This window comes from Podarcis gaigeae (genome assembly GCF_964106915.1).
Source record: "Podarcis gaigeae genome assembly, chromosome: 13".
NCBI classification, from domain to species: Eukaryota; Metazoa; Chordata; class Lepidosauria; order Squamata; family Lacertidae; genus Podarcis; species Podarcis gaigeae.
The window spans coordinates 44271005-44295093 of record NC_139689.1 but is presented as its reverse complement, the minus strand read 5'-3'; the positions used below and the strand labels follow the sequence as shown (position 1 = coordinate 44295093).

Below are 24089 nucleotides of genomic sequence, written 5' to 3'. Positions count from 1 at the left end.
CGCTGTGGGTTAAACCACAGAGCCTAGGGCTTGCCAATCAGAAGGTCAGCGGTTCGAATCCCTGCGACGGGGTGAGCTCCCGTTGCTCGGTCCCTTCTCCTGCCAACCTAGCAGTTCGAAAGCACGTCAAAGTGCAAGTAGATAAATACGAACCGCTCCGGCGGGAAGGTAAACGGCGCTTCCATGCGCTGCTCTGGTTCGCCAGAAGCGGCTTAGTCATGCTGGCCACATGACCCGGAAGCTGTACTCCGGCTCCCTCGGCCAATAAAGCGAGATGAGCGCCACAACCCCAGAGTCGGCCACGACTGGACCTAATGGTCAGGGGTCCTTTTACCTTACCACTGTTAAAAAGTCACGGCTTCTTCCCAATGAATCCTGGGAAATGTAGTTTGGGAAGGGTGCTGAGAGTTCCTGGGAAGGTCCCTATTCCCGCCACAGAGCTACAGTGTCCAGAGTTCCTTGGGAAAAGGGATTGACTGTTAAACCACTCCAAGACCTGTTGCTCTGTGTGTGGAATTGGGGGGGGGGGGTCTCCTAATAATGATCAGACCCTTAATGGACTACAATTCCCAGGGTTCTTTGAGGGACGCCGCAACTGTTTAAAGTGGTATACTGCTTTAAGGTATAGCGCAGATGGAGCTCAATTTAGCGCAAACCTAGGACACCTAGGTGCTAACCCATAAATCAGGATAATTTATGAATCCTTTTTAAATCACCAGACTATTTAAACTACTGAACATTCGGCCACACAAAGTAACTATACAACCATTAGAAGACACCTGAAGGCACCTACAGAGACGTTTTTAATGTTTTATTATGTTTTTGTAAGCTGCCCTGAGTGGCAACCCAGTTAGATGAGCTAAGTTATGATGAGGATGAGGATGAATGGGAGGGATGAACTGAGGTTTGTTTTTTGGGGGGGTGACAGAATAGTGGTCCACTCCCTAGTGAGTCATGGGATTCAAACTGGACTCACTGATCAATTTTTGGGTCCAATCCAAGTACAAAAAGCAAGTTGAGCAGCACAACTTTAGAAGTGAGAGATTCAGATCAGTAGAATTAGGTGTGATCAGAAGAAGGCCAATCTATGCAAGGAAGACAAATTATGACCAGCGCAATGGGTTGAGACAAACGTGACTATAGTTTACAAGTTGATAAGGGGATTTAGAAAAATAGAAATAGCATAATAGGGTGCTAAGCATAGAAGGGTGCTAAGATAGACGCGAAACGGAAGAGCATTTAGGATTAAGACCATTTGAACTCAGGGTGGCTTACTCGCAAGGAGACCAGGTGGTTGCATGGTAATTCTACGTGTATGCTCACATCGGAGCAAGGCCCTTTCAATGCAGCACGGCTTACTCCTAGGTAAACGCGCATCTGCACTTACTTGGGAGTAAACGCCATGGGAGGAGAAGCTGGCTGCATTTTGCGTCAGAAAGGCGCACCCAGCCGCCTCCTTCCAGTCTCCGCCTCGCTTCCTGGCAGGCAAGCCGAGTGGGCGTCCAGGATTGACGGACGGACGGAAGGAGGGAGGGAGGCAGTCCCCGGCTCCGCTCCGTGCTCCGCGCTCCGGGTTTTCCTTCCCGCCGCCGCCGCTCCGCGCCCGCTTCCAGCTCCGGCTCTTGCACGCCGCCTCCCCTCTCCAGCTGTTTTACGCATCTGGCCAGCCGCGCCCTCCTCGCCTTCTCTCTCTCGCCCTCGCAGCAGCAGCAGCAGCATCTGCGCGCCCGACGGCTCTCTGCCAGCTCCGAAGCTGCCATGTCCGGGGAAGAGGCGGCCGGGGGCGACGCGGGCGCCCCGCAAAGCGCCACCGCGGCGCCACCCGAGCAGCAGCAAGAAGCCACTCCGGCAGCGCAGCCCGCCGAGGAGGGCAAGGCTGCGGGGGCCCCGTCGGAGGCGGCTGCTGCCGCTGCTCCCGGGCGCCAGTACCGGGCGCTGGTGCTGAGCGGCTTCGGCGGCTACGAGAAAGTGAAGGTGCAGACGCGACAGCTGCCCGCCGCCGAGCCCAGCCCGGCCGCGGGCCAAGTCAGCGTCGAGGTGCGGGCCTGCGGGCTCAACTTCGCGGATCTGCTGGCCCGACAGGGGGTGTACGACAGGCTGCCGCCGCTGCCCTTCAGCCCGGGCATGGAGGCGGCCGGCACCGTCTTGGCCGTGGGCGAGGGCGTCTCCAGCCCCAAGGTGGGTGCCGAGGGGGGGAAGCGTCTCCGGTTCGACGGCGGCTGGGCGCGGACTCTGCTTCCTTTCCCCCGCAGTGCAGGGAACGGTGGGCGTGGCGGGGCAGGGGGAGCGGAGGAGGAGCAGACCCCCCTGGAGGGCATCTGGATGCGTGGGCGGGGGGGGGTACGTGGGCGCGCAGCCCCCCTCATCCGTGGGGAACCCGAAGGTTCGAGGGTGGCGCTGGAGAAGGTGCCTAACCTTAGGGAGCTAACGGGAGGGGCTGGGAGGAGAAAGGAACGTGGCGAGGCGAAGGATCCTGCCCTGCAAGGGGTGGGGGGGGGTCGGGAGATGGGCGCGATCCCCTCCCGCCCCAGGCGTTCTACCTGTCTGGAAAGTGGGCGTGGAGCTGAGACAATGGAAGGGTGGGGTGGGGGTGCGTGGGAGGGGGCGCCCCCTCTCCTCCTTCAGCTGAAGTGGGCGCCCCAGGGAGAAGGGACTCAGGAGCCCCCCACCCCCACGAGAGGGTGCGATCCGGGACCCACCCAGAAGGGGGAAGATTGGGGGAGGTGTGGGCAGGAAGACTGCCTAGGGCAGGGAGTGTCTACGTCTTGGCTGGCTTGGGGAGACGACCGAAATGCTTTCGGGTTTTTTTTGGGGGGGGGCAGGATCACGCATCCCTCCCGCTTATGCAAGAGGCACGGGGCTTTGTTCCTGATCTCATGCTTTGCCTCGGGCTTGTGGGGTGGGGTCATTCCTTCGCATCTGTCCTAGATGTCCAGAAATGCAATGTGGAAATGGCGTGGCCCCACCTTCTCCCCACAGCCTTGGGATTTGGGGGTGGCGCAGCAGCCACAGAGGGTGGTCCCAGCTGCTGTGTTGCACTCTGCACATGCCTGGAGCACAGCATACGTAGGTTGGGAAGGAGGCTGGAGTTTGTCACGATCTTCGGAGGGAGACAACCACACCCTGGTGACTGGGGTTATGGACCCACACACCCCACTGTGTGTTGTGCAGGGAGCTGCATGTCAGTGGGAAGAGATGCAGAGTTTCTTTTGGTGGCTGCCCCTCCCTTCTCCAGGGTCTCCACAGAGGGTTATTCCGAGAGATTAAGTATTTATTTTCTAAATAACAGCCGCCACCACCCTGCATCTGAGGGGTTAATTTATCCCCTCCACTCTGTCACCTCAGCTCTTCCCACAACCACTATTTTGGCAGTAAGCTTTATAATACCGATAAGGCTCATTCAAGAAATATAGCAATAACTCGGGTTACATACGCTTCAAGTTACAGACTCCGCTAACCAAGAAATAGTACCTTGGGTTAAGACCTTTGCTTCAGGATGAGAACAGAAATCGTACGCAACACCATCAGGAGGCCCCATTAGCAGTGCTTCAGGTTAAGAACAGTTTCAGGTTAAGAACAGACCTCCGGAACGATTTAAGTACGTAACCAGAGGTACGACTGTACCCGTTCCTGCTTCCTTTCTGTGTGTTCGTACGGCACACGGTTATAAGGTGCGGTGTGTATTTTAAGTGTACCGGTTATCTCAACCAGTTCATTAATCATGTGACTTAAAAGCGGGCTTGAGGCTGTGAGTGCAACAGAGAAAATAAAGCAAATCTTAACTCACATGGATTTGCGGGGGGCATGTAGGAGGGCGGAGGCTTTATCTGCAACTTCTGCTTCATCTCGAAGGCATTCCCGGAGACTTGAGGGAGAATTCAGGCGAACCCTGTTAATACTTTAAAAGAACCCTGGAGCTATGGAAAGGGGCCCTTTGCACATTTTAAAATTAATTTTTGTTCCTATCCTGCTTCCGCGCCGCCAGCACCCCAACCTCGAGGTGCCATAAGTGGTTCCCCCCCCAAAGAAAATCCCATTCAATCCTCACCACAACCTTGGGAGGTCCCAGGATTACCCAATGAGCTTTGTGGGTCTGTGGGGATTTGAACCCAGGTCTCCCAGGTCCTAGTCCAACACGTTAACCACTGCGCCACACAGGCATACATCCTGATGGATCTATGTGGAACTCTGCACCCAAGGGAGAATTATAAGTGGCCCAGGTTCTCCCATTGCATGGAGGAGCCCAACTTGCAGAGGGCCTGTTCTCCACCTTGCCGAACATCTGTTGTGGGGCGTGGCCTCTGGTTGTGACTTCACTCTCCCTCACCCTTGTCATGGCTGTTAATATGAACATCCCTTTGGTGTGCAGTGAGCAGTGGCATAACTGCAAATTCCATTAGCTTCTGTAGCCAGACTCTCCGTGGGCGTAATCATAAAAACATAGCAATTTCAAATATTTTCTGGTATCGATTGCTTTCAAGCTAGAGGCAAAGCACGTTGAAGCTTCCTCCAAGGTTTATTTTTGCAAGGATCAGGCAGGCCTGCTTTCCTTTGCATACCATTGCTTGAGAAGAACAGGACTCCTTTGCAAATTCAGAGAGATTGCTGGATTGCCATGGATTTCTTGAATAAACTTGATGTGCAACCGTTTTCATCATTGCCACTTGATAAGTAGTAATTAAGACTCGGGTGTCTTCAGTCTGGTTCTTCAAATTAGCTAATCTTGCGATGAAAAGCCATGCTGGTTTCTGCTTCCTGTCTTGAAAAGTACAGGGTTTGGTCCCTGGGTTTTCACTACAAAAAGCCAGTTCCGAACCTGTTTGACTAGCTGCTTTCCAACAGAACCCCAGAAACAAGATCTGTATTCTGTATTCTGTTGTTCTTTGAAGAGGCTAAGAAGAGGTCAGATGGGAAGGGCCATAGCGCAGAAGGTTGGGATGGAGAAGGTTCTCCGGTCAGTCTCTGCCATCTCCAGGTCAGGCCAGCCTGAAGAGTGCTGGAGAGTTCTTGCCAGTCACTTTAGCGGCAACACCGAGCGACGGCCTCTGCAGACATCCTTTTTATGCTGCGTTCATAATGATTTGCCCTCGTGATGGTTATACCCGATCCCACTCTCGATACTGTCTTCACCTGCGAAGGATTTGCGGTAGACGTACTGCTTCATCTCCAGTCTTTTCATTTCCTGAAATGTGGTATCTTTTTATGCCGCAAGTGTGCTGTGCGCGTCCCTCAGTCATTGTGCTGTAGTACAAAGCAATAATGCAATAACACATTGTGGGACAAATAATAAAGTGGGAATAATGAAGTGGATGTGCAGACAGTCCAGTATAACTCCGCCACTGTTGCATGAATGACATGATGCAGAATATACCTGCAAAACAAAAACAACAACCTAGAATATGGGCCAAGGGTCTAACTTCGGCATGAGGTATCTTCCTACGTAAGATGACCAATTCAACACCACAATTCTAGAGGCAGTGGTGAATTCAGCATGGGATATGAGATTTCCATCATTCTGGTTCAGCACGACCTGCATATATGTATAGATTTGTGAAGTATAATTCCTATAGCATTGGATATATGCCTCAAAAACCTCCAGTTTTGCAACCAGAGCTTTCCGGAGTCAATTATATGCAAGCCTTTGTAAAATTAGCCCTATGTTCTGGTTTTATTCCGGTTGAAGAACTATGGCATACTCTGGCCTGGAATTTGAATAAAACTATGGCATACCCACAAGGGACGTGGGTGGCGCTGTGGGTGAAACCACAGAGCCTAGGACTTGCCGATCAGAAGGTTGGCAGTTCGAATCCCCACGAAGGGGTGAGCTCCCGTTGCTTGGTCCCTGCTCCTGCCAACCTAGCAGTTCAAAAGCACGTCAAAGTGCAAGTAGATAAATAGGTACCACTCCGGCGGGAAGGTAACCGGCGTTTCTGTGCGCTGCTCTGGTTTGCCAGAAGCGGCTTAGTCATGCTGGCCACATGACCCGGAAGCTGTACGCCGGCTCCCTCGGCCAATAAAGCGAGATGAGCACCGCAACCCCAGAGTCGGCCACGACTGGACCTAATGGTCAGGGGTCCCTTTAACCTTTACCTTTATGGCATACTCTGGCCTGGAATTTGAATAGTTGCAATAATATGTAGAAGTCCTAACCCATGGGTTTTCTAGGCAGGCTTTGTCCTTACTGAAAGGCCCCATAGGTTCAAAATAAATTGGACCAGAACATTGAAACACCAGTTGGACCAGTTAAGGCGGCCAACCTACTTGAAAGTCACCTTGGCAACCAAGTTCATTGGCTGGGCGCCTATCTTGCAAGCAGAGAGTTGCCTGGTTACTTCAAACTGATTATGGGTAATTCAGCCACCAACCTGCTTCCTTTTTTGCCCTCTGCGAGCCACCGCCCCTCAAGTTCCTTTGTTTGGTCAACTGTGTCTTTAGAGGCAGCCCTAGAAAGCATCTTTGGAGGAGACCAGGTGATCTAGCTACCTGGTGACAGTTCCACAGGCTGCATCTTTGGACCAGAAGAAGTGGCCAATGAACTTGGGGGGTCGAGAGAATGTCCTGCAGTCTCATTGTGCTATGCCTCCTTCCCGACCTGATCCAGCTAGCTTCACTTCTGACCAGTGATGATTCATGGAGTGGCTTATGGGATTGCTGAGTTAATGGGGAAGGACTACCTCACAGGCAAAGCGGAAGGTCCCTGGGACAACCCCCAGGATACCCAGGTGGGTAGTGGAGTGAATGGGTGTTGGGGAAGAGTAATCGTACACCTTGGAGTAGATTGTCCACCTTTGGTCCCTGTTATGTACTGAAGTTCTCACCCTGGGCCAGCAGGGGGATACAGTAGATAGTTTCCACTCAGGTCCACATATGCAAATAAGGAATTGAAAGTGACGTTCAGTGATTGGATAGTTACAGAAAGTTGTTACTGTTGCATTGTAGTGGAGCTCTATATAAGCAGGCTGGCTGAACCCTTCAGTTCAGTTCTGTTCTGGGTCTGTGAATAAACAAGAGCTGTTTGAAGAATTGCTGTGTCGTCTGATATGTTCACCCACAACTTAACAGTCCCCATCCTGCACTTGGCTCCCAACTGTGGCTCCTAGAAGCTGTCAGCATGTGACAGTGTCCACACCCTGGGAATGGCTTCAAAGGTTTCAAGCCCTGGGTGACTTAGGGACTTCCCCTGCATGCGAAGACAGGCTCTGGAGGATTGAAAGGCCGAGACCAATTGTGGGTCCAATGGTCAAGAAGGAGGTTTCTGCACCTGCCGTAGAGGGAAGTGAGGGGCAGGTGGGGCTCATCAACCTGTGAAGGTAGCCCATCTTTGAGAAGGAAAACCGATACAGTGGTACCTTGGTTTATGAACTTAATCTGTTCCGGAAGTCCGTTCTTAAACGAAGGCGTGCTTTCCCATAGCAGCGGGGGGCTCAATTTACAAATGGAACACACTCAACAGGAAGCAGAACATGCTTTTCTTCCAAGGCAAAGTTCACAAACCAAAACACCTACTTTCGGGTTTGCAGCGTTCTTAATCCAAGTTGTTCATAAACTAAGCTGTTCTTAAATCAAGGTACCACTGTATATTGCCAGGTCAAAAATCTCTGGTGCCGTTCAGTTCAAGCCGTGCTCTCTGTGCATTGTGTCACTCGTGGAAGAGGGAGCAAATTAGGGGGAAAGTTTTGCTCAAGTATGTGAGGCTTCCAAAAGGGCTTTGAGTTTATCGGTTTTGCTTGGGGGGGGGGGGTTCCCCAACTGCCCCTTGCCCTGTGTCCAATTTCTGATGGGAGTTACGGTTGTTGCCAGGTACTCAGGCAGCAACGCACAGTTTGTCAGTCTAGTGCACTTGTCTGCTCCTGTAATGGGATGCAGATTTCATGTTCCAGCTGCCTAATAAGGCTTAGTGGGGGTGTTGTGGTTTTGTGTGTGTGTTTGCCAGAGATGGGCTGTTATGGGCATTGGGGAATCTTGCTGCCACCATTCCCACAAGAGACAACAGCTGGCTTTTTTGCTACCTAAATGGGCCTCCTGCTGGGAAAACGCAGACAGGCAGCAGCTCCTAGACAACGTCCCCTGGTGTTCTCTAATTATTTCTGCCTCTTTACCTGTGAGTTGGGTGCCAGGGGAATAGAGCATCTCCATTATCCTTAAGGACGAGTGGAAGATTTAGTGGGGGTGGGCATAGCTGTCTCTGCCCTGCCTGATCCTTGCAAGACTTCTAAACCTTCAACTGCAAGTCTTAAAAAAAAGGGGGGGAATTATTTTCAGCGTTAGTAGAATTAACATATATACACATAAAAGATTGCATGCAAATCATTAAAGAGTGGTACCTCAGGTTAAGTACTTAATTCGTTCCGGAGGTCCATTCTTAACTTGAAACTGTTCTTAACCTGAAGCACCACTTTAGCTAATGGGGCCTCCCGCTGCCGCCGCGCCGCCAGAGCACCACTTCTGTTCTCATCCTGAAGCAAAGTTCTTAACCTGAAGTACTATTTGTGGGTTAACCGAGGTACCACTGTAATACAAACATTGCGGCACCAGCCCTTTCCTTACAAGTACAGTGGTACCTCAGGTTAAGTACTTAATTCGTTCTGGAGGTCCGTCCTTAACCTGAAACTGTTCTTAACCTGAAGCACCACTTTAGCTAATGGGGCCTCCTGCTGCTGCCAGCCACCGGAGCACGATTTCTGTTCTCATCCTGAAGCAAAGTTCTTAACCTGGGGTACTATTTCTGGGTTAGCGGAGTCTGTAACTTGAAGTGTATGTAACCTGAAGTGTATGTAACCTGAGGTACCACTGTAATACAAACATTGCGGCACCAGCCCTTTTTCCTATAAGTAAGCTGCTGTAACAGAGAAGGAAATGCCAAAGGGCTGATTCCACTAGCTGCTGATTCTGTAGGCTCACCCTATCTGTATTCAAATACAGTCATAAAACAGGAAGAATAAAATTGCGAGATAATGAAATAATCCTCCTAGGCCTTTACTGATCTCTGAGCCAGCTCATGTAGCCCCAACAAACCCTTACAAAGCAGAAAACAAATAAGGCCCTGTAAGCAGTCATAGTTCACCCTTCCAGGGCTTGCGTGGCCTCGCCTGATTCAGACGTTCCAGAGAAATAGTCCTGTGCTGGTTAAATTTTGCCCCCAAATCTCTGTAAGAGGTTGCTTCCGATGGGGAGGCACCCAATATCATCACTCAGTGCTGTTCTCTGAAATTGATCCTGGAAGATAGGACTGGAAGATAGGACTGGAACCAGTGCCTTCAATAACCCAACTCATAAAACTGGTTCATGGGAGGCCATCGTCAATGGTATCAAAAGCCACTGAGAGATCAGGTAAAAGCCACAGGGTCACACTCCCCTCTCAGGTGGCCAAGGTCGGATTCAGTCCCATATCCTTGCCTGAACCCCAATTGGAATAATAGGCTTCATTCAAGCGTATGTGCAACTGTTGCTGTGTAGGCCCTGGCATTTTGTTTTTGGTGCATTCCCTCAGGAGACAGGACATGTTCATCTGTCACTTTCAGAATGGTCGAGAGTAAGTGTGGACCACCAGGTTGGATTACCTGAGAACCTTGCGTAATCAAGGAAAGATCGACAGTTTTCTTTCCCCTTGCCATGTTTTTATGTGTGTTGTTTCTTTACATTGCCTGTAGTTTCAGCTTCTGTTTCAAACTACAGGTAGGTAGCCGTGTTGGTCTGCCATAGTAAAAAAATAAAAAATAAAAAATTTCTTCCAGTAGTACCTTAGAGAGCAACTAAGTTAGTTATTGGTATGAGCTTTCGTGTGCATGCACACTTCTTCAGATACACTGAAACAGAAGTCACCAGACCCTTATATATAGTGAGAGGGTGGGGAGGGGTATTACTCAGAAGGGAGGTGGGAATGGGTGATTGGCTGATAGGTGTGGTAAACCTGTTGACTACTGTTAACGACTGCAATTGGTCTTACAGGAAAAAGCAAGGGGTGAGAGGGCTAAAAATAGCTTTATCGTGTATAATGAGATAAGAATCCAATGGCTCTGTTCAGACCAGGTCTCTCCATGGTTTTAAGTTTGGTAATAAGTTGCAATTCAGCAACTTCTCTTTCCAGTCTATTTCTGAAATTCTTTTGTAATATGAAATCTACTTTGAGATCTTGTGATGTCAGGAATCACAAGACAGAGAAACCAGCAGAATACTTCAATCTCCCAGGGCATTCTATACAAGATTAATAAAAAGAAAGAAAGAAAAAGAAATGGTATGGGTGCTAAAATAAGGTTACCAAATTTGTTTCAATGAATCCGGGGACACACTTCAAATTCAATGGATTTTGTATGGGGACCGATTTGTAGATCTGGGGACTGTCCCTGGGAAATGGAGGTGTCTGGTAAAACCAATGGCAAAACCCCCTCACAAAACCCCCTCACAAGGGACGAAAGCTTAAAAACACATGGATACAAATAAAGTCCGGATCTTGCAAATCCTGGCCCACTCAAAGAGGCCAGGCTGATGAGTTGGTTCTTGGACAATAGCCCTGTAACTGATACCTGTCAACTTGGGGATGGCTCCGTCTGTGGTCATGAAGTGCATCCAGTCTGTGTTGATTTTGGCACTGCTCTGTGGATGAGGAATGTAACATCCATCACAATGGCTTGTTGTCCTTTGGGATTGTCATCATTCACCTATCTTATGTTGCTCCTCCCCTGAATATCTTGTTTATTCACGCACTGATCTTCCTTCCTGGCTGCAGCAAGAGAAGTCCCTTTATAGCATGTGGCAGCTGCTAGCCATCTTTCCCACCCCAAAACCCGCCCGCTACCCTTGGCTATTTTAAATTAATTACTAATACACAAGGCAATAGCTGGACCTGAGGAAGAGCCGGGAATTAGGTCAATGCATTCCAGTTAATGCCAGAAGAAGTGCGTGCTATGTATTACATTTCAAAAATAATTATAATAATAATAAATAATAATTTATTATTTATATCCCACCCATCTGGCTGAGTTTCCCCAGCCACTCTGAGCTGCTCCCAATTGAGTGTTAAAAACAATACAGCATTAAATAAAATAAGCATAAATTAAATTGAAATAAGCATAAAGCCATGAGGTAATACTTGATATCCTCCTTTGGGGCGGCCATTTTTGTTTTTCTGCATTTTATTAGAGACGCAGCTTTGGCAGACGCCGTCCTCGAATTCTCCCAGAAAGAACTTTCACTCAGAAACGCCGTCACGCTTTCTTATTTGAAGCACGTCTTCCTGATTTCTGACTTAGGTTATTGGAAAACTGTAGAGATGAGGTCATTGTCACCAAGAGAAACTTGGCTGAGCGGGTCTAGGGCCCTGGCTGAAGTAGGCGTTCCTTCTAACGTAAAAGGAGAGGGTGCCCTGGAGGCCTTTGCAGTGGTCCTTATGATTTGCGCTGAGATGCTCTTGCTAGGTTGGAAGCTGACCCAAGTGGTCTGTCATTGAACCATGACTGGTCTAATGACTCCATGGCTCTATTGGAGGCATGTTCAGATATCCTGCTTGCATGTAGAATCTCAGTGGTGTCCAAACTTTTTTCAAAGAGGGCCAGATTTGATGAAGTGAAGGGCCAACCAAAGTTTTTGAGCTTTTTTTAGGGTTGGAGTTGTTGAGCTTCTTTTAGGATTGAAGTTGTTAAGGTTTTCTTTAGGATTTTACCCCAGGAAATAAACTGCCACAGGGGCTGGATTCAACTGACTGGAAGGCCGGATTAGGCCCCCAAAACGGACTTTGGACATGCCTGATGTAGATCCTACAATAAGCTCAGTCCCTGCCTCACTCTTCCCTTGGAGTAGTTGGAGAGTGAAGTCTAAAGTGGGCAATCTCTTCTCCCCGTTCGTATTTCTGGCATGAGACTGAACCCTGCAAAACTGGGAGCGGCCATAGTTTCGTGGTAGAGGATTTGCAGAAGGTTCAAGATAGAGCAGCTGGGAATGTCCTCTGTGTGAAACCCTGGAGACCCATCAGTGTTTCCCAATCTTGGGTCTCCAGCTGTTGTTGGACTACAACTCCCATCATCCCTTGCTAGCCATGGTCAAAGATTGTGGGAACTGTAGTCCGAAAACCAACTGGAGACCCAGGATTGGGAAACACTGGACTAGACAGTAGTGAGCTTGATGGACTGGTGGTATGATTCTGCCTGTGGCAGCTTCCTGCGTCCCTTCATTGGGATCCTAAATTGTGTGGAGAAAGGAAAGTTTCTGCTTTTACCCTCCAAGTTCTGGAGGACCTAAGAGATAGTGATGTGGAGGGAGTGAATTATTCCTATTTTTAAAAATTAAATTAGTATGCTGCCCTCTATCCCTAGATCTCCAGGCAGTTCACAAAACCTAACAATACTTCTAGGATTTGCTGGTGACCTTTGAGGCTTTTCCAAATTGTTCTCTTCTTACTAAAGTTGCCTCTTTGAAGCTCCTTAAGCACTTGTTTGATGCTGAATATGAAATCCTGTTAACTGTTTGTCTTGGATCAGTATGTAAAAAACCAGTTCATTAGGGTTTTCCCCCCTCCCCTACAAAGTTTATCCTCTTTCACGCTGGTAACTTGGAGGCAAAGTGGAACGTGTGTGTAGAGGTAGTTTTCAAAGGCAGCATGTATTTTTAATCAGTAAACGGGGGCTGGGGAGGAAACCACACACAGTTATGGAAGTAGCCGCTGCAGCCTTCTGTGCGCAGCGATGCTCTGTGTGTAGCTGCTTCGGAAGTCACAATGTTCCTGCAAACAGGCTGCTTGTGAGCGGCCCATTGCAGAGGCCAATGAGCTGCCGAAATGTCTGCAACAGCTTTGTTGCAGCAGTTGAAAGCATGTGTTGTTTGCTGATGCTTCGTTGCCTATCAAAATCTGCAGGACAACCTTCCAGAACTGGCTGGGGCTGATGGAAGTTGTAGTTCTGGACTGTGCTGCTATAGGAAGGGGAGTTCATTATACAATAGTACCTCCGCTTACGTAACCCTCTGGTTACGTAAACTTTGGGTTACGTAGGCGGCAAACCTGGAAGTATTTTACTGGGTTTTGCCGCATGCGCAGCAGCTGTCCTCTGGTTGCGAAAACCTTGGGACCTCCAGAACGGATCCCGTCCGCAACTGGAAGTACCTCTGTACACCTTTAGGCGTCGGGCAAAATGTTCCTAAATAACCAGGCCTTTGGCTGAGTTACATGCAATGCCCTTTTAAAATGTGTTGCCAGGGGCGCATGCGTTGTCTTTTGGTTTATTATGTATTTTGTGTTTTTATATTGTGATTTTATGTTGCAAACTGCCAGAAAGCTGCGGGTATAGGGCGGTATACATTTTTTTATAATAATAATAGTAGTAGTAGTAGTTGTTGTTATTTGAAGCCTAAACAAGCAGACGCACTTTGTGTATTTTCTCCCAACACGGAAGTTAAATTTGGCCTCCCTTGGCCTTCACATTCTTTAACTAGAAACATAACCAAGCAAACCCACCCAGAGTTGGCGTTGCAAACACACTGTCTCTTTCTTGAACGCATTAATAACCCTGGAGTGCCTTTCATCTTTCCTTCCTGAATGCGCAATGTGTGCTGCTTCGCATATTTCAAAAGGAGCGTGCAGACTGTGTCCCATCTGGCGGTAGTTTTACAAGGATTTTAATTATTGATTGTAAGGTGTTTGCGCGTGAGAAGCGACCATGTGTAAGAACACCCTGGTACTTTCCTTAAAAAAAGAAGAAAAGCAGTTTTGGGGAAGGGGGAATCTAGAATGGAAATGCAGCATGGGGTATGTGCGCATGGACGACGACGACAACAACAACAACTTATTATTTATACCCCACCCATCTGGCTGGGTTTCCCCAGCCACTCTGGGCTGCTTCCAACAAAAGTTTTAAAATGCATTAAAACATCAGTCATTAAAAACTTGCCTTCAAATGTCTTCTAAACGTCAGATAGTTGTTTATTTCCTTGACATCTGAGGGTGTTCCACAGGGTGGGTGCCACTACCAAGAAGGCCCTCTGCTTGCTTCCCTGTAACTTCGCTTCTCTCAGTGAGGGAACCGCCATAAAGCCCTTGGAGCTGGACCTCAGGGTCAGGGCAGAATTATGGAGGTTTACCTTCAGGTATGCATGCAGACTTAACCCTGTCCTCACTGCTGTGACCATTTCTCAAAGGAGCCAATTTCCTCGGTTTCCACTGGAAGACTCAAGATCTACCCACACTGGAAGAATGGCAGATGCAGCTGATAGACTATATGCAACTGGCAGAGATGACCGGCAGAATCCGTGACCTGGGAGAAGAAAGGATTGAAGAAGACTGGAAGAAATTTAAAATTTATTTACAAAAATACTGTAATTTGATTGAATGTTAAGAAGGATGCTTGATCATAAATAAGTGGCCACCACTAAACTAGATTGGAATTTGATGATAAATGAGATTAAGGAAAAGACAAACCCTTTGGGAGAACTATTAGATTATATTTAAACGAGTGGATATAAGATTGCAAACAAGATGATAATTTGCTTGAAAAAACTTTTTAACACTGTAAGTGGGAGCAGGAGACGTGAGGAAGTCTAAACAAGTTATGAAATTCTGTTATGATATAAGCAATGTTGTTTGTTACTTATGTTTTTCTTTTACAAAAATCTTAATAAATATTTATATATATATATAAAAAAAATTTCCTCGGTTTCCAGGTTTGTGTGTTTGCAAGGGCAAGGATTAATACACACAGCACATGTGTTGCTTCTCTGTTGGGAAGGACCGTAAGCTCTGTGACGGAGCTTCAAATCCGGGCATTGCCAGGTGGGGTTGGGAAGATCTGTCAGAAACTCTGGGAAGCTGCTGCCAACATAGGCAGCTCCCCCCCCCAAACTCAATACAAATCAGTAAAAATACATAGTAAACAGAGGTTCTGCCCCCCCCCCCCACAAAAATCCTGGCTATGCCCATGGCTGCCAATGTTATTACTTTTTTAAAAAATAAGTTTTATTAGGATTTATAGAGAAAAATGCAAAGCTTAATATCAAATATCTTTCCCCTTTTTTATCCAAATTAAGACTTTGATCTAAATACATTAAAAACATAAAGGAAAAAAGGAGGGGGGAGAGATTGTTGGTAACAATCGGTTCTTTCCATCTTTGTGCATATAAGAGTATCGCAGCAGTAATCATACATTGTAACAAAGTTCCAATGTGCTTTTCTAACTGTACAATGGTACCTCAGGTTAATAACTTAATTCGTTCTGGAGGTCTGTTCTTAACCTGAAACTGTCCTTAACCTGAAGCACCACTTTAGCTAATGGGGCCTCCTGCTGCCGGAGCACGATTTCTGTTCTCATCCTGAAGCAAAGTTCTTAACCCGAGGTACTATTTCTGGGTTAGCGGAGTCTGTTACCTGAAGTGTCTGTAACCTGAAGTGTCTGTAACCCGAGGTACCGCTGTATATCTATAAGTCCCTGCAGGAAGAGTTCTGGCTTCAGTTTTTAAAAAAAACCAGTCTTCAAAATTCTCTGTATCAATGTACATATTTGTACCCAATATTGTAACTTAAACATGTGGTAGGGAGAAGTGGCCCTCATGCAATTCAGATTTGCCGTAACTTGATCTGGCAGAATCCTGGGTCATCCCAATTCAGCTTGAAACAAAATAAAAAAAATACCTTCCAGTAGCACCTTAGAGACCAACTAAGTTTGTTATTGGTATGAGCTTTCGTGCCACACGAAATAACAAACTTAGTTGGTCTCTAAGGTGCTGCTGGAAGGTATTTTTTTTATTTTGTTTCAGCTACGGCAGACCAACACGGCTACCTACCTGTAACCCAATTCAGGTTGTTATCCAGGATTTGGCTGGATCTGTTGCACAGCCCTCCTGACTTGTTGTTACGAAGCTTCCTGTGTTTTCCCCCTCCATAGCTACTATTCTTTACTTTAAAAAAGAAGGGGGAGACACCACTTGCATGTGGCTCCTCTAATTCGTATTTCTGCCTTGAATTTAAGAATGTTAACAAGTGTTTTATGGAGGAACGGGTGTCTCTTTCGGATTACTCAAAGAAGTATTGCAGTGTGGTGAGCTCGCGAGCTGGGTTTGAGCTATGAGCAACGGAAGTAATTAGACTATAATGTCGTGATTTAACAGAAACAACAACTCCGAGATAAATTGGGGGCAGGGGGGAGTCGTCAAAAACGAGAGAAGAGACAGAATTGTGTTTTGATTATGTTTAAAATGCTGAAACTTAATAAAATATAATTGAAAGAAAAAGAAAGGGGAGGCAGTAGCGTGTTCGATGCATACATAGGATTTGTTTGTTTACCACAGGCTTCCTCAACGTTGGCCCTCCAGATGTTTTGAGACTACAATTCCCATCATCCCTGACCACTGGTCCTGCTAGCTAGGGATCATGGGAGTTGTAGGCCAAAAACATCTGGAGGGCCGAAGTTGAGGAAGCCTGGTTTACCACATGTGCAGTCAATGTACACAGTAAGGGGCCTAGTTCAGTTGTGGCTGCATACTTTCATAGCTCTTGCATCCCATTTTCCCCATGCATGTTTCCTAATATCCGCTTCTCATGGACATCATACGGCTTTGGGAACAGGGCAAAACCAGTATATTCAGCCTCGGCAGCCAAAGATTGGGTTGGTAACTTTCAACGAACATGTGCTATTCAGCTGCAAGGCTTGTTACAACCAGTCTTTCAGAGTAGATAAAAACATTTATCCTTGTGTAATATCACGCAGGAACTCATCCAGTGTTTGGGAAAAGTTGCATTAGGCAACAGCCAGCTTCTCCACCCACCTGCGCACGGGGGCCTTGTATTTTTGCACTAAGGTCCTGGAATTAGGAATCTGAACAAACCATGCTAATTTTGTTAGCAGTATGTGAATGCGCTAAGGGGAGGGGTCTGGCTATTAGCTCTGCTCTGATAGCGAAAGGCAAATACTTAATTTTATTCATGTTGTCCAATTTTAAATTGTAGTTATGGCCTAATTTGTATTGAAATTGTCCTTTGTTTTTTCCGGTGTTATGTTTCGCTGACTAGCTGTACGAGTCAATCTGGTCTGTGACCGTTTAATAAAATTTGATTTGATTTGATAGCGAAAGGTGACGTTCTCTGTATTCTGAACCATTTCAGCAGGAGGCAACTAAATTGCACACCAGGATTAGATAACGCACATTTGCATGCATCTTGTCTTCAGCAACTGTGGGAACACCTGGGAAGGCAGAAGGCAGACACAAAGAGTTTCATTACTAAAAGCCTGTGAGGAATAGATCTCTTGTACCCAACAGTAGTATAGAATCACGGGAATTTTAGCGGCAAGGAATTGGAAAAATACTAAAACACCTAATATAGCAGACTGGCAAACATTAATGGTAGAATACTTGCAGCTAGCAAAAGGTGACAGGAAGAGTTAAGGGCCAAACAAAACAAAAAGTCCACAAGGAATGGAGAATATTTAAAAAATAGTTGAAGAACCATGGTATAAAGGGTAATGTGGCAGACGTAGACTGAGCCTTGTAGTATGTAAAGGTAATCAACAATTTACATAGAAATACGATTAAAAAATAGAAGAAATAAGTAACTGTGTGGTAAAAGTATATTTAACAGATAACGTACAATGAGAATGTTTGGAAGTCTTTTTAAAACCTCAACTACTTTTTCTCCTTTATTTTATTTTTTCATTTTTTATTTTTTCATAAATTGTAGTGTCATGTGTATTGTGAGATATACAAAGTATCTTTGCTTCAGTTGCTATCATTTTCTTTTTTGTTACAAACCAAAACAGAGAGTGTTGTATAAATGTATATTTTTGAAAAAATAAAATAAAAAGTACTATAGAATCATGGAAGGGTCTACTAGTCCAACTCCCTTTAGTGCAGGAATGTTTTGCCCAATGTACTCGGTGTGACGTCAGTGATGGCGACGCCACTTGCCATTGCTTTACTTTTAGTCAGCTTTCACAAGAGGGCAACCCATTTGTATCTACCCAGAAGTTCTACAACGAGACTTGCTCCTTACTAAACCAACATTAAGAGAGTCCTGTGACATCTTTAACAGGCATCCCAAACTCAGCCCTCCAGCTGTTTTGGGACTACAATTCCCATCATCCCTGACCACCAGTCCTGTTAGTGAGGGGTGACAGGAATTGTAGTCTCAAACCAGCTGGAGGGCCGAGTTTGGGGATACCTGGGTGAACACATTGATTGTGGCATAAGCTTTCCAGCAGGGCCGCCCCATCCATCCATGAGGTGAGGTGAGGCGATTGCCTCAGGGCAGCCGATCTTTGTGGGGCTACCTTTGAAGGTGACCCAGAAACTAATTCAGAATGCGGGAGCCAGACTGGGGACTGGAAGCGGCTGCCGAGACCACATAACACCGGTCTTGAAAGACCTACATTCGCTCCCAGTACATTTCCAAGCACAATGCAAAGTGTTGGTGCTGACCTTTAAAGCCCTAAACGGCCTCGGCCCAGTATACTTAAAGGAGCATCTCCACCCCCATCATTCTGCCCGGACACTGAGGTCCAGCGCCGAGGGCCTTCTGGCAGTTCCCTCACTGTGAGAAGCCAAGTTACAGGGAACCACACAGAGGGCCTTCTTGGTAGTGGCACCCGCCCTGTGGAACGCCCTCCCACCAGATGTCAAAGGGAAAAACAACTACCAGACTTTTGGAAGACATTTGAAGGCAGCCCTGTTTAGGGAAGCTTTTAATGTTTGAAGCACTATTGTATTTTAATATTTTGTTGAAAGCCGCCCAGAGGGGAAACCCAGCCAGATGGGTGGGGTATAAATTTATTTATTTATTTATTTATTTATTTATTTATTTATTTATTTATTTATTTTTTTATTTATTTATTTTCTCATTTGTTCCTGGTGTAGATCTTCCCTCCCTGTTTCTTCTCTGGCAGGGAGGGGGGGTGCCATCTTGATATCCACCTCAGGTTCCCAAATGTATTGGACTGGTTCTGCTTTCAAGGACTTCAGTGCACTTCTTCAGGTGCATGAAATGTCCCCCTCAGTTCCAGGCGTGTAGTGTGAGCATGTGCTGCCGGTGATGGAAACGAGCGCAGAGGGAATGAGAGCACAGACTGCTTATTCATGGTGTGTTCGGATTGGATTTCTTTTTTGTTTATATAAAGATTACTTTATTTGGTTTTTCAAATTAAAATTTCACAGAGGTATATCAAGCATAAATCATAGAAACAAGATTCCAAGGAATCTCCTGGACTTGGTGGGTCCTATGATTAATCATTTCCTCCTGCATCTTTTATGATGATCCAAATCTTTTACATCTCCATTGTATCCAGAATTCAGCCTTGAACTACAAGTGATATCCTAATCCTTCTAACGATTTTAACTGTTTACAATGCTCTTTAAGATAACTCATAAATTCCCCCCATTCCTTATTCAAATGTTGGTCTTCCTGATTTCTGTCTCTTCCGGTCATTTTAGTCATTTCGGCATAGTCCATCAACTTCTATCTGCTATTCTTCTCTGGTAGGAACTTTATCTTCTGTCCATCTCTGGTCCAGTAACACCTGAGCATTCGTGGTCGCATAAGGATTGGATTTCTTACTTGGTCAGAATCGTTTGCCCTCTCTATGGCCCTTCGAGATTTGAGCGGCTCGTCTGTCCAAATTGGCATTGCGAGTTGAGTGTGTGTCTGGGGAACTTGCCCTCCGGTATATATCCATGGTTGCGATGCAGTTTGAACCTGGCTGTCCCGAGATTGAACTGCCTCACTGCGCTGGGTTTGTCTTGTCCTATGTTGCTGTGGAAACCACAGCTGTGGAAACTCTCTTCCTTCTGCTACTTTGGGCCAAAAGGCTTCATCTGTTTGGCTTTCCACACGCATACAAAGTATTTATGACTGCTGCAGAGGGAGGTTCACGCCGAAGGTGAAGGATGCTGGGCCACAGTTATGCTCCTTTCCTGAGAGCAGAGCCAAATAAACACAGGATTTCCCCCTCTCCAAAGGAAATGGTTGTGTTTTCTTTCAGCATGAGAGATACGTGGCCGGGGGAAATCTGGAAATGGCGCCAGGGAGTTGCATTGTTTCCATGGGCCCTCCGGGAGCCCAGTCGCCATAAAAGATAGCCTGGGTACAAGAAGCAATCTTATTAGTTGAATTAATGCAAACATTGCCATGCTAGATCAAGCTTCTGAAAATTTGGGGTTTTTTTTGCTGGAGGGAATAAATATACCAAGTCTGTATCATTTCTGGTGGAGCTGGGAACAGAACCCTAGTTAGACCCAGCCTCTGAGACACTTGTGTCCCAAGTCTACCCTTCCATTGTTTCCATAATCTCCAATCTTCTGCAGTCCACTTCACAGACCCCACCTCCATTGCATGTCTCTACAATATAAATAAAATCTTGGCAACACCAGCACATCAACCCTGGACTACGCTTTATGGGTGTCAAACACACTCTTCCCTCCCCAACCCCCAGCAAAAGGAGTGTAGCCAGGTCAGTAACTTGACAGGCAAACTAATGCCAGTGTACTGGAAGAAGCAAAGATCACCAGTGTCAAAGCAATGATTCTTCAACATCAGCTTTGTTGGGCTGGTCATGTTGTCCAGATGCCTGATGATCGCCTTCCAAAGCAACTACTCTATTCTGAACTTAAAAATGGAAAGTGAAATGCTGGTGGTCAACACAAGAGGTTTAAAGACTCTCTCAAGTCAAATCTTAAAAAATGTAGTATAAACACCAATAACTGGGAAACACTGGCCTGCAAGCGCCCCAGTGGGAGAACAGACTTTGCCAAAGGTGTCATGGGCTTTGAAGATGCTCGAACTCAGGACGAAAGGGAGAAATGTGCTAAGAGGAAGGCACACTTGGCAAACCCTCACCGTGATCAACTCCCTCCCAGAAACCTATGTCCCCACTGTGGAAGGACATGTAGATCCAGAATTGGCCTCCACAGTCACTTATGGACTCACTGTTAAGACTGTATTAATGGAAGACAATCTTGTTCAGCTACGAGTGATCGCCGAAGACGACAACGATGACGCAAGTGTCTCTCACTGCTCCAGTGATGGATTTTCTCTGCATTGGCATAAGCAGAGTAATTTTTAAATGTGTGCAAACTCACAAGTGTGGGACTGGAATATGACCCGAGTACGGGTCCCCTGTCTGGACTTGAAAACAGAAGGTAGCAATGGGCGCATTGCTCCCCAATTAAAAGGATGCTAAAAATGGCTGTGGTTGAGCGGTTGTGGGTTCGACGCAGCCTGCTATGCTCTTTCTCGTTCCTGCAATTTCAGCGAGTTGGGCTGCATGACCCTTCCAGGTCTCTTCTAGCTCCATGAGTCTATAATTCTGTATATCTGAGCTGTTTTCTGTGGGGCAGCCTCCACCAGGGAAGGCCAGCATAGAAAAAAAGCTTTAAAAATGAACCAATAATTCCTGCCTTTTGAGCCTGGACAATGGATGTTTCACTGTAGCTTTCTCTTTGTCCAAGATCTGCTTTCCCAGATGCTGAAATCATTTCTGTGACTTCATTCCTCAACTAAAGGTGGGAGCAGGCTAGTTTCTTGCAGTGGGAGTTTGCTTCCTATCTTCATTTCTGCAAAAATGCTAGAAAGTTACTTAAAACCAAACAAGCCTGGGAATCTGCAGCTTTCCCTGGAGAGGCAACTGGTCTTTGGACGTCCAGGGGGTCTTTGTAGGGTCTTTGGGAGCCCTAGTATATGTGGTACAGAACCAAGGGTTAAAATGGGCTTTGCATGGCGACCTCCCCATCACACTGTGAAAATTGAGAGGGTTCTAGAGAGCTCAACCCAGTCCTCTTCTCCTGCTGCACATTGCTGAAGAAGGGAAAGAATCCGTTTCTTCCCTCTCCTGGCCTCCTACCCACAAGGGAAGTTCATGTGCTGTTTCTGGGCCTTGGCTTTGAAGTGTTTCTAGGAATCTTGGGTTTCAGATCGAGAAACACAAGAATACCTGAAATTAACATAATGGGCGACCGTGCTCAACCTTGAGTGTTGGTCTGCAGTTTCTAGCGGGTGGAGACGATGCGCTTGGCTCTCTGGACTTATTTTCCACTTTTCAATTTAGCCCTCTAATCCAGAAAATATCACCCAGAGCTCTGTGGTGTTGCATTCCAAACAACGGTTATGCATTACGAAGAATTTTTCCTTCCCTTCAGAATGATGCAGCTTCATGTATTTCTGAAGCATGCAAGGAAACGTAATGTTGCAGGTGTTTATCTCTCACCCGCTCCCTCCACAACCCAAAGGGCCAAGATCCTTTTTAACAAGTTGTAGAATTTATACTGAACATGAGCAGCTGTTTCCACCCTCACTTGTAAGGCGAGACCCATTTGTACTATACGTTTAAAGCAGAACTGTAGTTTGTTAAGGGTGCAGTGACTTTACCCTAATTCTCACAGTTCTCTGGGAAGAGGGATTGACTGTGAAACTACTCTGGTAATTGTAGCTCGCAGTGGGGCAAATAGGGGTCTCCTGACAACTCTTAAGGCTGAGACACATATAATTCTCCGTGGTTTTCTGCTATTACCCTCAAACTCAGGTAAATGGGGATTGCAATAGCTCTCTCATCAAGCAGAGACTGCTAGATCATGAAATCCAAAAGCTCTACCCCTCCCTGCCTTTTGTATCTTCTTACTTAGGATCTCAGCCTCACCATGGAGTCACACCTAATTACTTTTATAATTTAGAAACTCTGTCGCAACACAGAGCTTTTATGCTAGCTCAATCGCAACACAGCTTTTGTGCTAGCTCGTCTAAATGCATTCCCCTCATCTTTGTTGTTTGGAAGGTTTCAAAAAAATCCGCTTCCAGAGCAGATTCTGTTCCTGTAATAAGAAAACACCAGATATAGTCAAACCTTGGTTGTCAAACATAATCCGTTCCAGAAGGATTATGTTTGACGTCCGAAACGTTCGACAACCAAGACACAGCTTCTGATTGGTTGCAGGAGCTTCCTGCACTCAAACGGAAGCCACGTCGGACGTTGACTTCTGAAAAACGTTCAAAAACTGGAGCATTTATTTCTGGGTTTTTGGCGTTCAGGAGCCAAAATATATGATAACAAAGGTGTTCGGGAACCGGGGTTTGACTGTACAACATATCACATAATTTTGGATTGCCCTCTTCTCAACACCCATCACAGGGATCTCCTAGTGACTCCCTTAAATATCAAAATAATGATTTGCACAGGGTCTGTAATCCGATATTTGTTGAGGGATAATACTCCTGAAACTACTAAGATTGTTTCGGGGTACTTAGCCGAGATCTTTAAAGCTAAATGTAAAGTTGCCTGGTTTATTCAGTGGTGGTTATTTAGTCTTTTGTATATTGCATGTGTTTGGATTATCAATGTTATTTGGATGGCTTTGCATGATTTTACTGTTTTAACTTATGCCAATAAAGGCTGGTTGCAAGTTGCAACTCCCGAACCCTTGGGTGGTGCAGAGTTTAAAAGGGCAATGGCTACTTCCCCAAAAGTCAACGCCTCGAGGCAGTAAACAAGGAGGTGTGGGGTCCTTTCCGCCCACCAACTGCCATGCAAGCCAGACTTCCTCCCTCCAGTCGTGAGCTTGTGGTCAGTTCTTTGCAAGCCTGCTAAGGGCAACCAAGGAGAACGGGCTGGAAAAAATCTCTTCCTGGATTGTGTATTTTTCATCTGTGACTGCCCAGATGGGTGGAGGGGTCTTCAGAGAGAAAGAGGGGAACACTGTGCTCCCTTCTTTGCTTTCAGACCTTTTTTCAGGTCAGTGTAAGGTTACCATAGGGACGCGGGTGGCGCTGTGGGTTAAACCACAGAGCCTAGGGCTTGCCGATCAGAAGGTCAGCGGTTCGAATCCCCGCGACAGGGTGAGCTCCCGTTGCTCGGTCCCTGCTCCTGCCCACCTAGCAGTTCGAAGGCACATCAAAGTGCAAGTAGATAAATAGGTTATCTACCTCTGGCGGGAAGGTAAACGGTGTTTCCGTGTGCTGCTCTGGTTCGCCAGAATGGGAACGCCGTTTACCTTCCCGCCGGAGCGGTCCCTATTTATCTACTTGCACTTTGACGTGCTTTCGAACTGCTAGGTTGGCAGGAGCAGGGACTGAGCAACGGGAGCTCATCCCGTCGCGGGGATTCAAACCGCCGACCTTCTGATTGGCAAGCCCTAGG

General features: G+C 46.7%; 2 protein-coding genes across 5 annotated transcripts in view; both read left to right on the top strand.

Moving 5' to 3' along the window:
- Positions 1–24089, top strand: part of LOC310830103 (putative protein PTGES3L) — a 280219-nt gene that overhangs the window by 131987 nt on the left and 124143 nt on the right. The gene's annotated exons all lie outside the window — the stretch shown is intronic.
- VAT1 (vesicle amine transport 1) overlaps positions 1485–24089 on the top strand; it is a 36853-nt gene continuing 14248 nt past the window's right edge. For all 3 annotated transcript variants that reach the window (XR_014557476.1, XR_014557477.1, XM_083709669.1), the window contains exon 1: positions 1485–2178. Coding sequence is in view for 1 of the 3 variants with exons in the window: in XM_083709669.1 (XP_083565795.1) it covers positions 1759–2178 (420 nt within the window). In the remaining 2 variants the exon portion in view is untranslated. The remainder of the gene's footprint in view (positions 2179–24089) is intronic.